General features: G+C 43.5%; 1 protein-coding gene across 1 annotated transcript in view; it reads right to left on the reverse strand.

The window, feature by feature from the left end:
* Positions 1 to 20917, reverse strand: part of UQCRH (ubiquinol-cytochrome c reductase hinge protein) — a 71786-nt gene that overhangs the window by 50675 nt on the left and 194 nt on the right. The window contains exon 2 of the mRNA XM_085602750.1: positions 5756 to 5788. Coding sequence (XP_085458876.1) covers positions 5756 to 5788 — 33 coding nt within the window. The remainder of the gene's footprint in view (positions 1 to 5755; positions 5789 to 20917) is intronic.

The following is a 20917-nucleotide window of genomic DNA, read 5'->3' on the forward strand; positions in this document are numbered from 1 at the left end:
TTGGTAATTACTATGGATCCTAAATTGACTCTTACTAAATTAAATTCAAGGATTGTTTGCTAAAAATTGCTGCATGGATGACAGTCAACTTTTTGCAGCTCAATACAAATAAAACGAAGATCCTTTTATTCGGAGGAGCCCACTCAGTCTGGTTGGCTGACTGGTTGCCATCGGAGTTGGGTCCTCCACCTACCCCTAAAACATTTGTAAAGAACTTAGAAGTTCTCTTAAATGATAATCTCTCCATGAGTGAGCACGTCAAAAGCATCTCCGGAACCTGTTTTGGCCTCATGCGAATGCTTAAAGTGTTCCAGTGGACCCCTCTAAAGGGCAGGAAAACTCTAGTCCAAACCCCGATTATAAGTCGCATCGAAAACGGGAATGCCTTATTGGTGGAAATAAATGAAAGCCTCCTTGCTAGGCTCCTGGTGGTGCAGAACACAGCTGCACGCCTTGTCTTCAACCTCCCTTCTCGCTCACCATTGGAACCCACGCTACGCTCTCCATTGGCTACCGATCAAAAAACGCGCCCTTTTTAATCTCCTTTGTCTAGTTTGCAAACTTTGCACTGATATGGGCCGTGCTACCTCAAAAACAAATTACAGCTGTATATTCCTGGCCATTAGCTTAGATCTAGTGATCTATTATTATTACGCCCCGAACGTATTGTAGTGTAGTTCCAATAGTACCCTTCATGCAGGACAAACGCATTTGCGGATAACAAACTGTGGGTCTGGTGGCAGACTCACTCTGTACACCCCCGCCGAATATGTTACCCTGTTTTCGCATTAGCTAGCTCGTAGTCCTACTAGAATCTCCCATTAGCAGAGAGATTACTTTTTGCAACCTCCAAGCACAATAACCTCAGACTCGTGGAAACAATATACTACTTTTCACCCGGTCACTCGTGCTTGCTTGTTTTGCTCTCAGAGAGATACACAGAAGAAACAGGTGGGCGTGTTTACAATAAGAATTTATTGTACCGTTGTTCTTCTCATGTAAAACAAATGTGCTGCTACAACTGTAACATGGTAGCAGAGATCTAGAACCAGCAGTACAGTGAATAAAAAGGAATAGTAATGTTCTACCATTTTGCAATATTCATGAACACATACAGGAATATAAAATGCATTAATAAAATAAAGTGCACACTCCTAAGATGCCTGTCTAGATGTACCTGAGTGTACCTAGCAAGTAAGTAGGTGCGAAAGAGCTACTAAGCCAAGAGCCAAGAATCCAGTTAGGATTTAGTCGAACCTCCATACCTGAATAGTGAGTGTGGGACTTCGTCCTGGACTGGTGTTGGACACCCCGTCAGGGATAGTTAGACCACCGTCAGTTGGAGCGATGGCATGCCGGAGCCACATCGTCTCTGGTCAGTGTGTCGACCTTGAAGTCTCGGTTCCCTCCTGCCTACTGATCGCAAGAGGTGCTGTATTTATACAGTCTATGTGCGTATGTTACCCATTGTTCAGTATGAGGATGACGTTGGGGTTTAAACCTTCGTGCGTGGAGAGGTGAAGTATGCCCCCCCTGGAGAGTGTACTCATAATTTATTCATATGTGCCAAGGATTACGTCTTAGCAATATTGATTGGGCAGAACCCACCCTCGTCATAGAACTAGGTGAAAGGTTTAGTCCTTAAAAGGCATCAGTCCTTGTAAGGCGTTCAGTCCCTATAAGGTATTCTGTCCGTATTTGGAGTTATGTCCTTATAAGGCTCGTTCATATGAAATGAAGGGGAGATTATGTAGGGAAAGAGTTACGATGTTCTCTAAACCTATATTAGGGTACCGATATGAAAGCTGCCTTTGTCCATCCGTGCCTGTTCTGATCTCACTCGGTTTAAAAAAAACTTTTGAAAACTTGGCTATTCAACCTATAATCTTGCTATCGTACAGTCCAATATCCCTTGCTGCCTGGCGCCTAGAGAACCCCTTGGGGACGATTTGTGCGCCTAATAAATAAACTAAAGAAACTAAACAATTAAGCAAGTGATTGCAATAACCACATACTTTACTGGTGAATTTTCTTAAACCCTTTCAATGGTGCTGCCACTATATTGTTGTGGTGTGTTGTGCCATTTGTTACAAGACTGTTGGGTGTGCACATGATGTGCGTAAGTAGATTATCTTGCTTTACTGCTATATTGCACTACATCCACACCCCTCTGTTTATCGTATTATGTACTTTTCTTCATTTGATTCACCATTTGTATTGTAAATAGGTTTATATACTCCGGAGTTGTTATTCAAGTGTGTAACAATCCTGCTTGAAATGCAGGACTGTATTGTGAATGATAATTGCATGGACTCCTTGATATCTAGCTGGAGAGCAAAGGGGACTTATGGAGGCTAATTTTATATTAAAAGCCTAGTACCCAGGCCATGACTAGTGGGGACCTTCAATCATTTTAGTAAGCTATTTTTCTACCTAAAGTCAAATAAAGTTAGGAAGAAGGAACAGGAGGAGGCCAGTGTACCCATGGAAACTCTTCATCTTGGGAGGATGGTGAGCAATCAGAGCTCACAAAGGATGAGGGAAGGCGGGACACTTCTACGTTTAATTATATAACCTGTTACACAAGTGTACATGCTACTAGTGATTTACATTATTAAAAATGTACTGTCACCTCAGATCCCCATGACAACAGACTGGAAGTGCACAGTAAAGTCAACCTACGAAAAATTATCTATGATGGCAAAACTCCTTTAGGTTAACCTCCATTTACATTTCCTCCGTACAGTTCATAATTCATTCTTGTAAATAGCTTTGAAAACAGCAAAGTTTTAAGCCCAACTCCAAGATAAAATGTTGATAATACACCTTTGGCCAAATTTTCTTAAGGGCACATGCCTATGTCCTTTTCGGAGTTACAGGTGGAGCTGCGTGTGATCACCATTTTTATATTAAGAACTGATTTCACGGTGGAATTTGGTGCCTAGTAGATCATAAAACGAAACTTTAAAAACGGAGGACAGCAAACATTACCCAGGACTGAGGCATCTTAAGTTGAGCAAGCCTGGCTGAAGACGGCTGAAATGCTGAAATGTCCTAGGAAGCTTGTTTCCGGTCTAGGGAAGGCATGGCTTGGTAGTTCGGGCTGGACTGTTCCCAGGAGGCACAGGGTCATACTGATTTGCATATGGCCATGTCTGAACTGGGGTGGCAGAGTGGGCTAAAGAACGGTGATGGATCAAACCCAGATCTGTTGACTGGGTGTGAGTGTTTGATTGGTTCTGATGCTCCGTCCATCACCACCCCCTTTTGTACCGCTAAGTTAAAACATAGCAGGTAACTGTAGTAACTGAATTTTGTACCATTCTTGGCAAATACACGGCCTGGGTCAAAAAAGACTAATTTTCTTTACTATGAACCCTTAAACTATAGCATCCATATGGGTCAACTTCACCTACAATTCATTTCAAGTTTTGTTTTATTGAGAAAACTTCACCTAGAATTCAAGAGAAATATGGGCCAAAGAGACTGCTGACTAGACACAAGCACAGTGCTCAGAGTGGTTAACTCAAATCATAGTTCCTTGATAGAACTCAAATTACGTTGACCTACAAGGCCTTCTCTCAGCAGTCACTTAAGATACATTTTTCATTAAAGCCATCTTCAAGAGTTTGCAGATGTATTTGCGCAGTCTAATGTCCACATTAAAATTACTTTGCATGTACTATTGGGCGCACAAAAGTTAGATTGGGCAGCCCTTCACCTTACACACTGCCAGTCCCCGAGTGATGCCCGTCTTAGTCAAGATAAAAAATAGTTCAGTAATGTGCTAACGTTGAGCTCGGCTAGCAGACTAGCCACTCAGTTACAACAAAGCTCTCCTGTACGAGTCAAGTCGGGTCTAAAAAGATTCAACCATGTTACTTGCACCTTGTCTACCCCTTTCCTGGTTGCCTTTGGCTGGTGAGAAGAAGTTCAAAACAGTACACTGGACTTCACCTCAAAGCTCTCAGTTGATAACTTCAGTTCAGTGCACTCCAATTAAGACACGCCTCTTAAAAGGTGTTTCTCCTCTTTGCATCACATGTACAAAAACACATAAAAAACACAATTTTTTTCTTCTTCACATTTTAAGCATGGACTTTGAGCCAACATTCTTTTTGTTCCACAACACGTGATTTGGGAAACTATGTTAACAAGGTTGGGAAAGCCAATAGGTCTCGCCTTTGAGACTATTGGCTCTGCCATTCTCTTTTGTTCATGCTGTATAGCATGGGCCTTGTAGACTTTGGCAATAATTTGTAGCCATGCTGTATAAAAGCATGGCAAATGTGTAGCATGACTAAAGAAATAGAACTGTGATCAAGGCCACTGGAATTAAGCAATTGTGCGGATGTGGCATATTTAGCATAATTATAGATTTGCTGAATTTGCCACATAATCCACCATATGCTGCATAATCTGTAGATTTTAACAAAAAAAACTTGTTCCTCGCTCAAACGGTACTAAATGAGTTGCCGCATAGCGTAATGCCCTTGCAAAGCCACCTTTCCGTTGATTATCGATATAGTCGGCTGTTAAACAGGTACTACTACTGAATTGCAACTAAAGCCCAGACAGTGTAAATAAGTGCAAAAATGACAAAATAATTAACTAAAACCATCACAAAATGGGCTTCATTTTGCCGCATAATTTACCTTTTCTTGCTCTGTAATTTACTCGACCCTGCCACATAATTTGGCCCTCCCCTGCTGCATGATTCCAATGGACCTGACTAGGATTTATAGAGCTAATGCGCTTTTGTTTCATACATTTTTTTTTTTTAAAGCGCATTTGCCCTGGCTGCATCATAGTGCTTTTTAAAATTAGTTTTAGCCATACTGGAAAGAATTTGTGCTGCTGTCCAGCAAGGCTATAAAACATTGCCCAAACAAATAGCTCTCATAGACTAGACCTACTGGCTTTGCCAATGATTGTATTTATACCGGGGTTGCGCCTGGAGGTAGGGTTGCGCGTTACATCATATGGATTAGGGGTCAGCTCAGTAAGCGCTTGAACATGCTGGGGTAGCCTTGAAACGTCCAAAAGGGGTACTGATGGACAGTAGGAGCCTTGGTCTTGGCTTGCATCCAACTGTGCATAAAAATGAAAAATTGCTTGAGGAAAAGTGCTGGTGTGAGGAGAAGTTACGTTACTGGAGAGGGGCATGGAGGCTTCGACAACGAGGCAGCCACCGGTAATAAAGCAAGTAATAGTGGTAAACGGTGGTTTGCAGTGAGGGGACCACACTTTTCTAGGCATCAAGGCTTGTTCCACAAGGAAAGAGTAGGGCAGGAACGTTGCTAGAGGCTGACAGTTTGCTTCAGCAAGGAAAAGCCTGTGTGGCGCGTTCTGGGAAAAGAAATGTTGTGGGGAGTGGTGAAATATATGGCGTGCTGAATGCAAGCAAAGCATGTCGTGCCTGCAATAAGAGAAAGTCAATAAAGAAAATAGTGCTTACAAACTTAAGAACGCGCACTGTGTAACAACCGCAGTAAAAGGACCAGTGGCCATTGGAGATTACAAATGAAGACATGGCAGTACTAAGGAGGGACTAACAAGCCGATTACTGAATCAGAAGCCTGCATTTATGAAGGACAAAGACAGAAGCCAATGACAAACATGGGCAGAGAGTGGGCAAGGCTTCTATTTCATACTCCAGTACAACAAGTCTCGCTGAGCAGCGCATGCGCTCTGACTCGAGGCTCGACCTAAAAATTAAACTGCTCACTGTATTCATAACAAAAATATGGCTTACCACCATTTCTTCATCTTCCTCCTCCTCTTCTTCCTGAGGAAAACAAGTGTGATAAAAGGAGGTTATTAGTCGCATGTTAAACACCAAACATCTAAGACAGAAAGACACTCTCAGTGGGGCATTTATGCCTATTAACATCGGTTAGCAGAGATAAAGTGTGCAGGAGTTTCACAGGTCACAACACAGGACTGAAAATATTGTTTTGATCACACACGAAAAAAAGGCACAAAGTAAAAAAAAATTACATGGAAAAAACCTCTATTAAATATGCAGAAGAAATTATATACCACATGACACACAGTCCTACAATTGGTAGCTAATAACCTAGGTCTTTTTCTCTCAGAACCACAGTACGGGAAAAAGGTGCAGTTTTACAAATTTCAACGCGAGTACAAACTTTACATTAAATGACGTATGTAGCATTCAGAATTGGGGATTACACAGTTAATCGCTCAGCACGATATCGAAAGTATGCCTATCACCCCTAACTCAGTCGCATTTACTCAGTCCTTTTGATGACCTAAAAAACGTCTGGTTGTGTAAACGTTAAGCATCAGAAAGTCATTTAAATCAGATATACCCCCCATATCTTTTGCCACTTTTTGGACACAATGGCTTTGTATTTCTGTACAAACATTTCAGTAATTGAAAGATCAGCGACACCATACATCTCCCGAAATCTAAGATGTACATTGTCAGTAGGCTGGATTATGTACTGTGGCAGCCTTTGCTCCGGTTCATATATGTGCAATTATCTTTATGTGCGCTCCTGGCCAGTTGGAAAGTTGGCGGCAAAAGCTTGAAAACATAAAAGTCATGACAACAGACCAAAGAAACTCCTCTTTTATTAATTGTATTTACTATTTTATTATTTATCGTCCAGTCTTGCTTGCCCCAATGGAGAACAATGCTTGGGGCCATATTACAGAAGTGCCCTGGGTACTCAACTGACGTGTGGCCTTTGTGCACACCCAGAACACTTCGGTATTACAACAGGTACAGCAGACGCCTGTGCAGCCTTCTGTCGTTCTGAAAGCGTTGGCGCTACATGTGCACCAGCGCTATCTCGAGAAGGCATTCCCTCATTTACAGGGGGCATCGCCTTATGCAAACGATGGATTCTCTTTCCCTCATTTAGTTGGTTATTGATTCAATTAGTGATCGTCTGATCTTTGTCAAAGCGCCAAAAAACCTTTTGTGAACATGCGTTATATAAAAGTGATTCCCATAACATCTGCTGTCTTTTGCAAAACCTTTTTATGAGGGTGTCACTGGGAAACATTTGTCACTGTTACATTACAACACTAGGATGATTTTTTCTGCCAGATATAGAAGTGCACAACATCACTCTTTGATTCCACAAATAACCCTTACCATCCTCATCTACTGGAAGTCAGGTAGAAATGGACAGATTTGCAGAAGCTTGAAATAGATGTATATAGCTGTATGCATCTATCTGCAACAGCTTTCACTTTTCTGACAAATTCGGAACAAAAATGACTGAGAATTAACATTTTCCTATGCCGTAACAAACTAGTATTCAAAGCAGATCTACTGGTTAAAAATGTCTGATTTCTTTACAATTATTTAAGGAAGCTAAAAACAGAAATTCATTTTGCGTTGGTGATATCAAGCCAACACTGAGCTCATAAAGCTCAAAATTATACTATTCCTGTTGAATCCTACACGTTATATCTCTATTTTTTCTTCCAGCTGTTCCTTGTCCCCATGCTCTTCTTGCCTCTTTAGATGCCACCATGTAGTGTACAATAATGGCTTACTACAATTGCTCACTGGCAGGGAGGTAAAAGATTAGAATCAACAAATATTTAAACAAAACAGAGTGTGGGGAATCCTATTAAAGCAGACAGGCCACAGAGCCTGGACAGTTGCTAAACTCGCACAAAAACAGTAAGGCTCAGCTCCGAGCAATGAGACTCGGATTGCATTAAGGGAAGAAACTTAAAACCAAAGAGTATTATTTTGCGAAAAATTGAGACTTGACGTGAAAAAGAGGCACAGATCTTCAGTGTGTAAGAAATGTCTAGAGAGAGTTTCGGATCACAAGGCATGCCGTCTCCATCACCAAGTCGGTGTGCATGTGTATACTCACGTTTATGGAAAACGAACCCAGCTAAGAAGCAGTGAAGAGCTTTAAAAGTAGTCGAAGAGTTTGAAATAATGCAGGATCAAAGGGTGTTTGTGGGGCCTTTGAGGTGCATGGAGCGGAAAATCCTTATTAAGGACTGAGCTTCAAGAGTGCTACAGACAGCTAGCTAGGTAGACACATGTCTCACTTCCTTGGTTCACTACATGAGACTGCTGGTTGCTTAGTCGTTTCTTTCTTGCAGTTCCGGATTTTGAATCTGGAAAAGATTTGAATCACTTTGTTGGCACGCAGTTGTGGTTAGTTTTTCAAAAAGGTGTGCTGTGGGCTTTTCAATGATGTCATATAGTGGATGCAGTCAGCCTTGAATATGTGCGAGTAGAGAATGTAACTAATGCAGATCTATCCAATTCTCCACCTCTTCGTTCAGTAATAAAAGTGCTTACTTTTTTCTAAAGTCAGTTGGGAGGGGGTGGGGGGGGTGGGGGGGGGGGGGGGGGGGGTCAGGGATGTTAAAGAGTAGTGTGCAGCCATCACGCACGTGGGAAATGGCCAGGGCCAAGACAATAGTACAAAATCCGTAAATGAAATTTGTCTGAGAGGGGGCTTTTTTTTTTGATCTTTTGCCAGAATGTCTGGATTTTCAATGGTATTTACATTATGAAGGAGAGGTTGTGGGAGGTGATGAATCGCTGTCAATTACTGTTAAGGATATGTTTCAGAATTAACCCATCTAGTGTCAAGTTGGCTAGCCATGTTTGCTTCTGGGTTTTTTGGGGGTGCTGACAAAGGATAATACTTATGCTTCGATGAAGCATAGACAGTTCATTCCTGTTGATGGGTGTCCGGCTGTCTGGAACTTTCGTTCTAGACTTGTGCTTTAGCTAGTGTATATGTAAATTCTGACACCCATTTACAAGGAGGAGGGTACATGGAAAAGTTAAAGATGAGCTAGTGTTGGTAGGAGGGATAGAAGGAGAACAGTGTCTGAGAAGACACCGTTTAATATATGGTTGAGAGAGAGAAATTGCTGGTTGTATCAAAGGCTGACAACTGGTTGTACAGGACCACAAGGCAAGAGTTGCAACTGTTAGTACTAAGTAGGAATCCATCCATTAATTAGATAGTTGCCATCTAAGTGATAGTAGGTGTATAGGAAATTATTTTGTTGATCTGATCTTGCAGTTAAAATACCATGTGTATCAGGCAAGTCCTTCGCAGGCAATGGCTTTCAAGGGTAACTGGCAGTTCTTTTGACGGGTACTAACGGTTGCTCCTGGAACCACGGGAGCCTGATACTAGTGTGATTTCACTTAATTTCCAGGTAACCTAATTTGTAGGTTTTCACTTTCAGGGAGTTGCAAGGTGGAGTACCCCAAGCTTACCCCAGGGAGGCTCAAAGTTCAGATATAGTTAGCACTGATATTTCTTTTTAGCACACTTTCCGTCCACTACTAATCATATGAGGCACCCTTTAAACCAGATGCTGCGTACATAAAAAGTGACCGCCAAATTGGAATACTGCACTCCTCTGGTATCAAAGCATTATACACATTCAAGAGGAATTTCCAAGAGTCACCCTCATGAAAGATTAAATACATTTAATTAGGAAGACAGGAAGGCAGTCTCCTCACTTTTGGGTTAAGGTAATAAGGCCTGTGGCCACACAAACTATAGATAATATGCCGCCATCCATTGTGTGTCGTGACCTGGTCATACCAACAGCTGTAACCCATGGTGAAAAGAGTTCCACACTGGGGGTAAACTACAGTCCTGCAGAATCAAGAAACCTACACCTAGCAGTGACATAGAGCATGTGTTGGAGGGACTTGAGGTACAAATCCTATACACAGAAAATCCTAACAGTGTGATGATAAAATAAATAGAATGGTGGCACATGGCAAATGCGTCATGTATTTCTGATGCTATAGCCCGCTTTCTCAATGATTTTTTGTAGTAGTGGTGGGAGTATGATGGTCTGTTGCTTCCAAGATTATCATGGCCAAGAACTGCTTTTATTAGTAGTAGGAGGATCTGTCTTTAGAAGAACTTCACAGTGGAGGGTGGCATGATGTTATTATCATATGTTGTGGCTTTCAGATCATGAAGAATGTATGAGGTCTTTAACAACTGTTTGAAGGCAGCCTATTCATGTACATTAGCCAGCAACTAATTTAGCGTTGTGTAGGCAATACAATTGTGTACCCCCCCCACCCTTAAACCATAGGCATCAGCTGACACATTGCGCTGATATGGGGCTTCGTGTTTGGTGAAGGTTGTTTTGAATCAGCACTCCTATGACATGGCAGCAGAGTGTTTTCCAGAGTGTAAAAAAATATTAATTAGTAATTATCTACAGATTACCAGGTTTGCCTTTGAAGAAGGGTGGAGGGGCACAAGTAGAGTATGAAGAAATTAGTGCAGCACGATTTTTTCCACTTTTTTAGGTCTCGCCTAGCGTTGCTGTGGACATGCGCAGCTCGCTAGGCGAGATTTATGGTTGAGGACTTTAAGAAAAGGGCTTGAAGCCCCGCCCCTCATTTCCATTGGCTGGCGTCACCGTTTATGCTAAACGGTAGCCTGCCATTGGAAATTAGCTTTCTGGGTTGCCTCCCTTTGGCTTTTTTGTCTGTCCCACCCAGACTGGCTCGTCTGCTTTCCTTCTGTCGTGAAGGTATTTCTTATCTTTGTGGGAACCATATGTTTTCACTCAGCCCCGTAAACACGGGGCTGAGTGAAAACAGATGGCGAGCTCTTGTCTTTTATGCAGATTTCTATAGCGCGAACTCTACCTGAAGGTTTTGGAGCGCTTAAGATAAGCTCCGGTTACGTTACACAAGGGCATATTCAGGCACAGGGAGATTATGTGATCGGCAGGCAGGGCTGCTCGGGAGGAGCACTTGAGCCAGGCTGGCACGGTGTTTTTGGGTTTTTTTTTTTTTTTATGTATGGCGCTGCCCCTAACTCCTTTGGAGACCTCATCTCCAGACTTTCTTTGTGACTGTGGAATCCCCTCTAATTATCAGATGTGAACAGCATGGGACTTCCATCAATTTGGGACCTTCATGCCACAGCTTTAGATCATCAGTGTGCAACTTAGCCTCCCCAAGTTGATGCGCTTAAACTTTTTTTATTCATTGCTTCTCTTTTCGACCTAGTTGTTCGCGTCTCACGTTCCTGACTTATATTTGAAAACTAAGTTGTGTGTCCCGTATATCGTGTAGAATCTGCGTTCAGGACCTGGACACTGTAACCGTGACCAATAGGAACAAGCATTAAAAATGCAATAGGTCTAGCATTTCATTAAGTTAAAGCCATTTGCTATACAATACCATTAGCAAAGCAAATGCCTTTCACTTAATCAAAGGCGAGACATATTGCATTTTCAATGCTTGTTGTTAAGTGGTTTGGCTGAACAAAAGGTGTAGGAATAGCAGCTATTGGATGTGGATCTAGAATTGTATTTAAAGAAATCTACCTGCCCTTGGAAGGAAATGCATAGATATCTACCTGCTCTGTTAGTAAATAAAAAAAATGAAGAAAAATAACACGTCACACTTGGTACATACACTTGGCACATACAGTGCGGAGATACTATGGAAATGTTCTCATTATAAATAAGGTCTGATAAACACCAGACTCTGATTATGCCAGAGCCCATAACATGCCATGATTCTGACTGTAGTATGGTTTTTATGCCATCTCTATGAATATACCACCATCTCCATGTACTAAGACTGTATGTATTAAGTTGAGCTTTGACATTCCTTTATTTCCATAACATTCGCCCAACACTGAAACCTTTTAAAAAATAAACTGCATATGATAATAAACAGCGTGTGCATTTGGAAACAATATGTTCTGCCTCTGCAACAGACTTAGATTGGACTCTGAATCAAAGCCTAAAGGTTTGTGTCACAATTCAGTATGGAGAAAAAATAGTGAGTGTCTGTCCAAAACAGATAAAGATTTGTTGTTTCCGAACACGATTTGTCCCAGGCAACAGGAATTGCAGAGCCCTAATTGAGATGGTCAATACAGCTCATAAATGTCGGACGATCTGAAAAGTGGGTTTATACAGAAAAAGTTCTATTGTCAAGATATGAACGATTTGAGCATTTGTGAGGAATTGTTTTTGTGTGATGACAATATGGTTTCACCAGAATTTATGAGGAGAAGGATTTTTTTTTTTTTTAAACGCCAGTCGTAGACATTTTGGTATGACAGACACAAAAGAAGACACAGAAGAATACTAGTGGCCAATCATTAAAAGAAGGACTACACATTACTTTAGGAAGCATCTTGCTGAGACAGTGAAAAACACAGGAAGATCCGTGGTATGACATACAGAGTCGTGAAACATACTAAAAGACCATGGGAGAAATTAGACATTGATGTGGTATTGCCTTAGCACTAGTTAATGTAGAGTTATGGTTAATTTTTGCAGTAAATGTTATGTTATTGGCGATCTGCCATTTACTTGGCCTCTTTGTGAAGTATAAAGTTGGGTAGCCAGGATAAAGTGACATGGTATGACTTGTGGCTGAGAGATGCTGAGTGGGAGGGAGACTGCATTGTGTGCTTCTGGGTTGACCGGTACTGTTGATCTGCCTGCATGGACATGAAGGCGCGGTCTGGGCGCAGACGGGCATGCCTTTGGCCGGGGCCGCAGGGGCAGCAGCAGCGGCGGGAAAAATGGGCGGACAAAGCAAACAATTCAACAGAATGAGGGGAAAAACGTAATGCAGCAAGCTAACAATACAAAGCTAACAGTACAAAATGCGTCACAAAATACAACACCAACAGATGGGGAAGCAATGGGGGGGGTTACCAGGAGGTAGAGGTAGCCGGGTGGACCATGGCACGCAGTGCCGGGTAGCTGGATAGAACCCTGCACGGGGAAGGAGTTAGTCCTGGCCGCGGTGAGGCAGAGCTGCTAGGGAGAGTGCTGGCCTTGGCCCTGAGGTCAAGGTCTCACACGTGCTCCCCCGCAGCGGTCGCCATATGAAGGGGAGGGGGCGGGGCGGGAGCGGCAGCGGCAGGAAAAACAGGCAGACAACAAGGTTGCCAGATTGGGCTATTTCGCGCACAATTGGGTGACTTTTTTCCCCAGTTGTGCGGGAAAAACCCATGCCTGGCAGGGGGGTGGGGGGGGGGGGGGGGGAGATACTTTTTGGGCTAGAATGGAGTGTTTGTGCGCAATTTACTGGCCTGGGCGGGCGCCCACCACAAGTGGAGTGATGCCAGTCACTCCGTCAGTGGCAAATCAGAGCGCAGCGCTAGGAGTGGGTACTCATTGGAGGTCCGATCCTGGGCCTGCCTGTGCACACATGATGACCCCGCCCACCCCCTAGAGCAGCAGCAGCCAGAGGCAATGGCATCCATCAATCACCATTGACGGCGCACGTGATGCTGTGCAGATAGTCTGTTGCTTGCTAACTTGTTACGTCACGGTGCACACTCACTCTTATGCACATGCACGCTGCAAGCCCGCACGCACACCCCAGAGGTCACCACCTAGCATTGTTGTGGAGTCTTCAAGCCAAATTAGCCAATGTGGGGGTCCCCCGGTGATAATTCCAACCCCGCTGGGTACAGAAGTTGCAATGAAGGCTAATATGGCAGCAAAGAAAGTCTACAATGGAAAAGGAAGAGCTGTTACAATGGAGACTATAATAATGCATGGAGCAAGCGTAAAGGAGATAAAGGACACAAAAGGATAAAGTACCTGCACGAAGTATAGATAGTGTGATAATATCCGAAGAGAAAGAGAGGAAAAGTAAAGGGAGGTGCCACAACTGAGTATAGCACCGCGAAGGGCGGAAAATGATGCACTAAAGAGTCCCTTACCAGCAAGCTGGTGAAAATATCAAAACGGCAATCGGCACTTGTAGATCAGAGAAATAGGTCAGGAAAAATAGGCTGAATTAATTTTTTAGAATACACCTCGCTCAAGCAACTCTCCTCAGGTACCTTGTTTCGGACTTGGGTTATTCTAACACATCTATATCGATCCCTTGCCTCTCTTATCTCCTATTTCTGCCTTTCCCGGGGTTTACACGACTTTCAAGCAGGTTACCCCTCCGTCAGCGCGTCACAGTATCCGTCACTGGTTCCTTTGTAATCTTCACTGTTTCACTTGCACCATACCACTGTTTAATCGTGTTTTACTTACCATTATGTCCTGACATTCTTTCTTAACGTTTACACTCCGTTCACTCGAATAGTTGTTATTTTTTTCATGCGTCGATGATTACACACTATGATGTATTGTCAACCATGTACACCTTTATATGGGTTTTGTTCCGTTGGGTTTCCACAAGTGTTGAGGTGACCCCCACTTGGATTATTGAGATGATATGCTTTCATTTTCAATAGTCACCCTATGCTATGCGCTTACATCATATGTTTGTATCATTCCCAGCCCTGAAGAGTTGTGGGATCACTTTTTCCCCAACGAAAAACGTGTCGGCTGGTTGCGTTTCTCTTAAGAATAAAGAATACCCGGTATCACTGAAGCACTCTGGACATATTACTTGTGTTTAACGTTGCATCTATGCATTTTATTTCGTAGGTGTGCACAGGATTACGTTGTAAGATTTTGCTGTAGGGTTTCCCTGCACACATTGAGGGGTTACATAGGGTCTCCCCTTCCTGTATGCACCATACCTACCTGTTCACCCTAAACTCCCTACACGCATATTTGCTGAGCGCCATTACTTCCTACACACTAAAACCCTTAACGGAGTTGGTTCATTGGGATGAGATTTAGCTGTTCCGCCCATGCCTGTGTAAGTAATTCAATAAAAGAGATGCAAACATTTTTGCTTCTGTGTCCATCATGATGATTAGCCTGTAGTTCACTGGAGTTCCTGAATGACTGAGCTTTATTATTGGATGTAATACAGTACCTCACCAAAATTCAGGTATATCATTTGAGAGAAGGCAATGATTTTATAATGAAGTCAAAACTTCTGCCCATATGTTACGTCTTCCTTGATGGCTGTGGGCAAACAGGACCAGGGGCAGCATCTTGTTTCTATTGCTTAATGACCTTACAGACTTAGTTGTCATTAAAAGTCATAACAGGCTCCTCGTTCATGATTTCTCTGTGGCCCGGATTGTTTGCTCCTAGTCTGTCATTACCATACGATGTTTTAACATGATTAATCCAGTCTTTCTCAGGAATATTTGTGTTATTCGCTCATATGCTGCCAATTGCTATGTTCACAGAGCACCCAATTTTTTTATGTGTTATTAGAGGGAGCAGTAAATGGCACAGAACACTATTTCTGCATTGCTTATTCTTTGTTTTCTACTATTGTATTCTGAGCGGTGCCGATTTCATATGACAAAGTCACAGTAAGGACTGGTCTTAAAAATGAGTAGCATTAAGGCAGGTGCCCAGTTAACTCCCTCCCACCATCTGTATATTGAATAGAATGTATATTTGTCCTTAAAATTGTTTCTGATGACAATTTGTGCATAATTTGAGACTTGCTAATTTGGGCTGTTTTTTGGGCTGAAACTGGTCTGATTGGGCTTATTTGGGCTTATATTTGAGCGGCTTTGGACGGGTCTAAAAATCTGGCAACACTGGCAGACAAAGCAAACAATAAGGCAACAGAATGAGGGGAAAAACGTAACGCAGCAAGCTAACAATACAAAGCTAACAGTACAAAATGTGTCAAAAAATACAACACCAACAGATGGGGAAGCAATGGGGGTTACCAGGAGGCAGCCGGTGGACCCTGTGTGAGAAAGTGCCATCTTTCTTGCATGGTATGCCCCCACTTTTTACTGAATTGCTGAATGTACTTTGACTGAGTGTGCCCTGGACTCCTGCCAATCAGGTGCCCAGGGCCTATGTTCCTTCCCTAAAACAAACAAAACCCAAATTGGCAAACCCTGGCCACATGTCAGCCCCTGGTAAATGGTACCCTAGGTACCCAGGGCCTTGTGACCAGTGCCACCCTTAGGGGCCCTGTACCCTTACACACACACACACTGCCTTTGCAGGCTGGGTGTCTGGGTGCAAGACAAAACAAAGTCGACATGGCACACATCCCTGTGTGCCATGCCAATCACCTACACTGCCATGGCATACATCAGCCACCCCTCTAGCTGGGTGCCTTATGCCAATGGTGTGGACACAGGAGCAGGAGCCCTGTGCCCCTACAGTACCCAGGGCCATTCCTGAGCACTAAGTGCAGTGCTGCCATTTAAGAGTACATGGTGCTGAGAGCTCATCAAACACGAACTCCACAACACCATAATGGCAACACTGAAGACTGAGAAGTTTGGTATCAAACTTCTTAGCACATTAAATCCCACACTGGCATCAGTGTGGGTTTAATGTACCAAGCACCCCAGAGGGCATCTTAGAGATGCCCCCTTAAACCTAACCTACAATCCACGTCTGCTCTGAGGCTGCCACACAGCAGACATGTTGCTGGACCCCTGGGTGGGAGAGCCCCTGCTCTCCTGGGCCTGCAACAATGCACATCCTGGGTGAGGTGCTAAATCTCCTCCCACAGGATGGGCAGGGGGAAGCTTCAAAGGCATGCCGCCTCTGTGAGCTTCCCCAGGCCACTGCAACCCCACCTCTCTGGCAGGAAGCTTTGGCCGGAAACCCCAAATAAGGACAGGGGATGTGCCAGCCTGCCAACCCCACCCCTCAGGTTGGGGAGGCGAGGGGAAGCACATCTTCGGGATCTCGCCATCTTGAAGATGGTAAGCCCTACCCTATCAGGACTAGGCTACTGCCCCCCTCCCACAGGAGAGAGGCAGGATAGGGGGTGTACCCACTCCAGGACAGGGACCCATTGGTCCCTGCCCTTCACCTACCTGTAACGTCCCTAATTCTAGTATTTAGGGGCACCCTGAACCTTCCTTCCCCAGATTCCAAAATACAAAGAAGAGCAAGAAGAAAGAAGACCTGCCCTGCAGCTGCTAAAAAGGGGAAGACACCAACTGCTTTGGCCCCAGCCCTACCAGCCTGTCGACCCTCAAACCTGCTCCAACCCGGCATCTCTTGTGGCCAGCAACCTCACAAACCCCGGAGGACCTGGCTACCTTCTGGCTCTAAGCCCCTGGGACTCCCATGAGTAGAGGCTCTACTCAAAACCTACCTCTAATCCCTGGCAGCAGCCCGGAACCCCGAACCCAGCACACTCTGCACCAGCCAAGCCTGGCCAGTGCCGGAGTGAAAAAAGACCAAGAGGACGACCCCACTGTGACTGTGACCCAGAGTCTGACACCCAAGGACCTCCCTCGACACTCCTGAAGAAGCCTGCAGCCTCAGAACAAGGTGCCCCCCTACCGCGATCAACAGAGGGTAAGATTTCACAACACCAAAAGGCACCCCTGCACGCGGCCCCCTGAGCCCAATCCCGGGGTACCTACCTATCCTCCAACTACCCAACTTACCTCTCGAAGTGGTGGTGGCACCTGAAGAATCCTCGTCCCCGAGCTTGCAGTCTTTCTAAACCGGAGATTTCCCATTGAAATCAATTGAGCAAAAGCACCCTGCACCCAGCCGCCCGAGTGGCCCTGGCAGTGCAACCTCTACACCTACCTACTTCCCCACTTGCCCTGAGTAAGTGACCAGGAGCCCAGCTCCCACAGCCGCGTGGCTTGCCAGTCAGCAGCCACCAACGAAGGCCCCCCTATCCCTCATAGGATAACATAGGGGCCTAACTCTCTCTGCACCCGGCCGCCCTAGAGTCGCTGAGGGTGAACCAACTGTACCTACCCGACCCTGGGGGACCCCTGAGTCTATGCCCAGAACCTCAACTCTGCCAGTCGAGTACTTACCCTTAAACCGATAACTATTTTCCTCATAAGGCAACATTGACTGGCTTTTTCCTGAAATTTCTTCTAAGTGTGGACTTTTCAAATCTTAAAATATTCACCAAAAATCAGCCGAGTAACGAAAACGAAATTACTCACCTGCTCTTAGGTGAGCTCCCAGTGCTGGATCTTGGCGCCCAGCACGGACTCTGAAAAATACTTCCAACTGTACTTACCCGTAACCCAATTTTCTTCCATAGGAAACCATTGACTGTTTTTCTGTGAAATTTCTTTTAAGTGTCAATTTCTGCAATCTTTAAAAATCGTATACTATCTGAAAACGTAATTACTTACCTGTTTTGGATAAAGGTCCCAGTACTCAGTCTAGGCACCCAGTACTGGATTACAAAAGTAACAAGAACATACTGTACCTGCAACTTGAATTTTCTTCCATAGGGAATCATTAAGCCGATCCTTAAGGAAAGCAACCATGCCATTATGAAGAGGGCTATGATCATTTACTATCCCCATCTTCACCTGGTGTTTGCTGTGCAATGCTAAATTTTATACGGATGTCACTTTTGATCAGGAAACGTTACGGCTAAATCGGGCACCATGAAGTTGACCCTTGATTATCTATATTGTATATCATTGCATCGTGATTTTCTGATTCTCTATTTGTTTTGACCGGCACTTTAATGTATGCCCTGGCATGAAGAACCAATGAAATCATTTAATTTGATTGGAAGTAACAGCTATGGGGTTTTATTTGTGATTATTTTAGCTAATGAATTTTAACAGTTTAGTGTTATAATTGTAAGAATGCCTTTTTAAAAAATGATTTTGAAATAATGTTTGTAAATGAAATTGTTTGACTTTTATGATTCCTTTGTTCTGAATCGAATAAAGTTTTTTTTTGAGACTGAGAATCATTAACTATTTTCTTTGAGATATTTTCAAAGTGTCAACTTTTAAAATAGCTAAATATTGTTTAAAAGTCACTACAGTAATTAAGTCTACTTTCATCACTTGATTCTAAGTACTGACCCAGGACTGAATCTAGGACCCAGTCCTGGAATTCCAAAAGTAATCCTAAAAGTAATCTGTTGCAAATAACTTGAAATTTCCATTGAGCTCAATGCATTGTTGTGTTTAAAATAGAGCTGCCTATTGCAACCACTTGTAACTGTTTACAAAAGTCAATTGCATATTGCAAAAGTATTTATATAAAGCATCTCATTCTGAGGAAGTAGATTTTAAATCCAATTGTTGGTTCTAAAATAAAATAAGCATATATTTTTTTTATATACAAACCATTGGCCTAGAGTTCAGTTATTGAGTGTGTGAGACCATTTTCTGACTGAGTGTGTACAACAAATGCTTTACACTGTCCTCTGATACTGCCTTACTGCTCGACCAAGCTACCACTTTAGAGAGTAAGGTTATATCTAACTTTAACCTCTGTCAACCCTGGGGGACTGTGGACCCTGTACACCCTGTACCTATTAAGGAACAGTATATACACCCTGTACCTATTAAGGAACAGTATATACAGAGCCACTTTCTCATACCCTGGATACCCGGATAGAACCCTGCACGGGGATGGACTCAGTCCTGGCGGCGATGAGGCGGAGTGTGCTGGGCTTGGCCCTGAGGTCAAGGTCTCACGTGCGCTCCCTGCAGCGGTCGCCATATGGGAGGAGGAAACGGCTGGGTCAGGGGGCAGGGCAGGGCAGCAGCAGCAGGAAAAACTGGTGTATCATTGGCCAACTATTGTGGAATTTTAGTATCCTAGTTTCCACCTCTCCTTTCTGCAGAGCAAGATCGGTAGGAGAATCAGTACTGCTGTGGTAAGAGATGCACATTTTTTGACTGGTGTCTCCTAATCGTAGGTCAGCACAGTCCAGTTAGGGGAAATAAACTGTGTGGAGAGAAAAACGCTTCATACTGCAACATGGGTCTTAGGCTCACTGTGACATAGGACTCAAGGTGCACCCTATTAACCTAGGCATGGGTCTACGGACTTGCTTTTTGGTTCAATAATGGCACGGTCGGTGACGGAAGCGTAATTAAATGTTAATGTTTCAAGACGATCCTGTCTAAAAACGCCACTCAATGCAGCAGTTTAATCTAACATGCTACGGTGAAAAGCATCCGCATGATAAAGAAATAAAAGTTTATTTTTTTATTTTTTAAGTGGCGTTATGTTTTTTTACATATGGTTTGTTGAAGGAGTTCTATGCCAAAAATGTTCAAGGGGGGGGGGGGGGGGGGGGGGGGCTCTCCCAGTTAAATTGCTGGCTCACTCACCTGTATCAAAAACTATGCACTGGATAGCAGCCTATCGTAATTTCAAGCAATTCAATCCACCCATCGTGTTTTACTTCACCTTGATGATTCATGGATAAGCAATAGTCTACGCTAGGAACATTAGATCGTCTCAGATTAAAAGTTATTTGAAGAAGTACAGAACATATGGGGTGTATGGTAATTTTAATAGTGACTTTGATGCGGTGGAGATGGTGGTACTTATTTGTTGGAATGTGAAATGTTTTGGGTGGTTGAGGTTATGATTTCATAAGTGGTGAGATCGCTTCATTCATCGTCCCTTTAAGCGAGTAAGGAGGGAGGTATTTGTTGCGTAACGGGTGTGGATGCATAAGCTGTGTGTTGGGTGCAAATTCTCTATGTTAGAATATAGTGTTTGAATAAAAAATGTGCTAGCATTAGCGCCAAGAATTTTCAATTCTATTAAGAACACGGAGGTGAGGATTATGCTTTCTCTCTCTTTACTGCTAAATAAACAGCAGCCACTAAGAACATTTTTTACATTATAAACTAACATTCCCAGAATGCTTAGCGTGACTTCCATAAAACCATGTGTAATGGGTGTGGATGCATAAGCTGCGTGTTGGGTGCAGACTCTCTATGTTAGAATATAGTGTTTGAATTACAGTTCGTGGCATTTGCTGAAGGGGTTGGGTATATTTATCGCGGGACCTGCTTATTTGCATAAAGTCAGTGCTATCCGTATATCACGCCAAACACCTGATTGCCCATATCATGATGCTTTTTTAAGAAATCCTTTACACTAGTCCTCAATAAGTTAAGCTGTCCTCATAGGTGTGAGACGTCTGCACCTCAAAATGTCAAAGAGTAACACTTCCAGAAGGCGCCCTTCAGCTATGGCTTGGTTCTCAGCACTAACTACCTTTCCCCGACCCCATTGTGAAACCTTAAGCCCAGTCAACACGGAGATCCTG

Source organism: Triturus cristatus, chromosome 4_2, assembly GCF_964204655.1.
Source record: "Triturus cristatus chromosome 4_2, aTriCri1.1, whole genome shotgun sequence".
Lineage (NCBI taxonomy): Eukaryota > Metazoa > Chordata > Amphibia > Caudata > Salamandridae > Triturus > Triturus cristatus.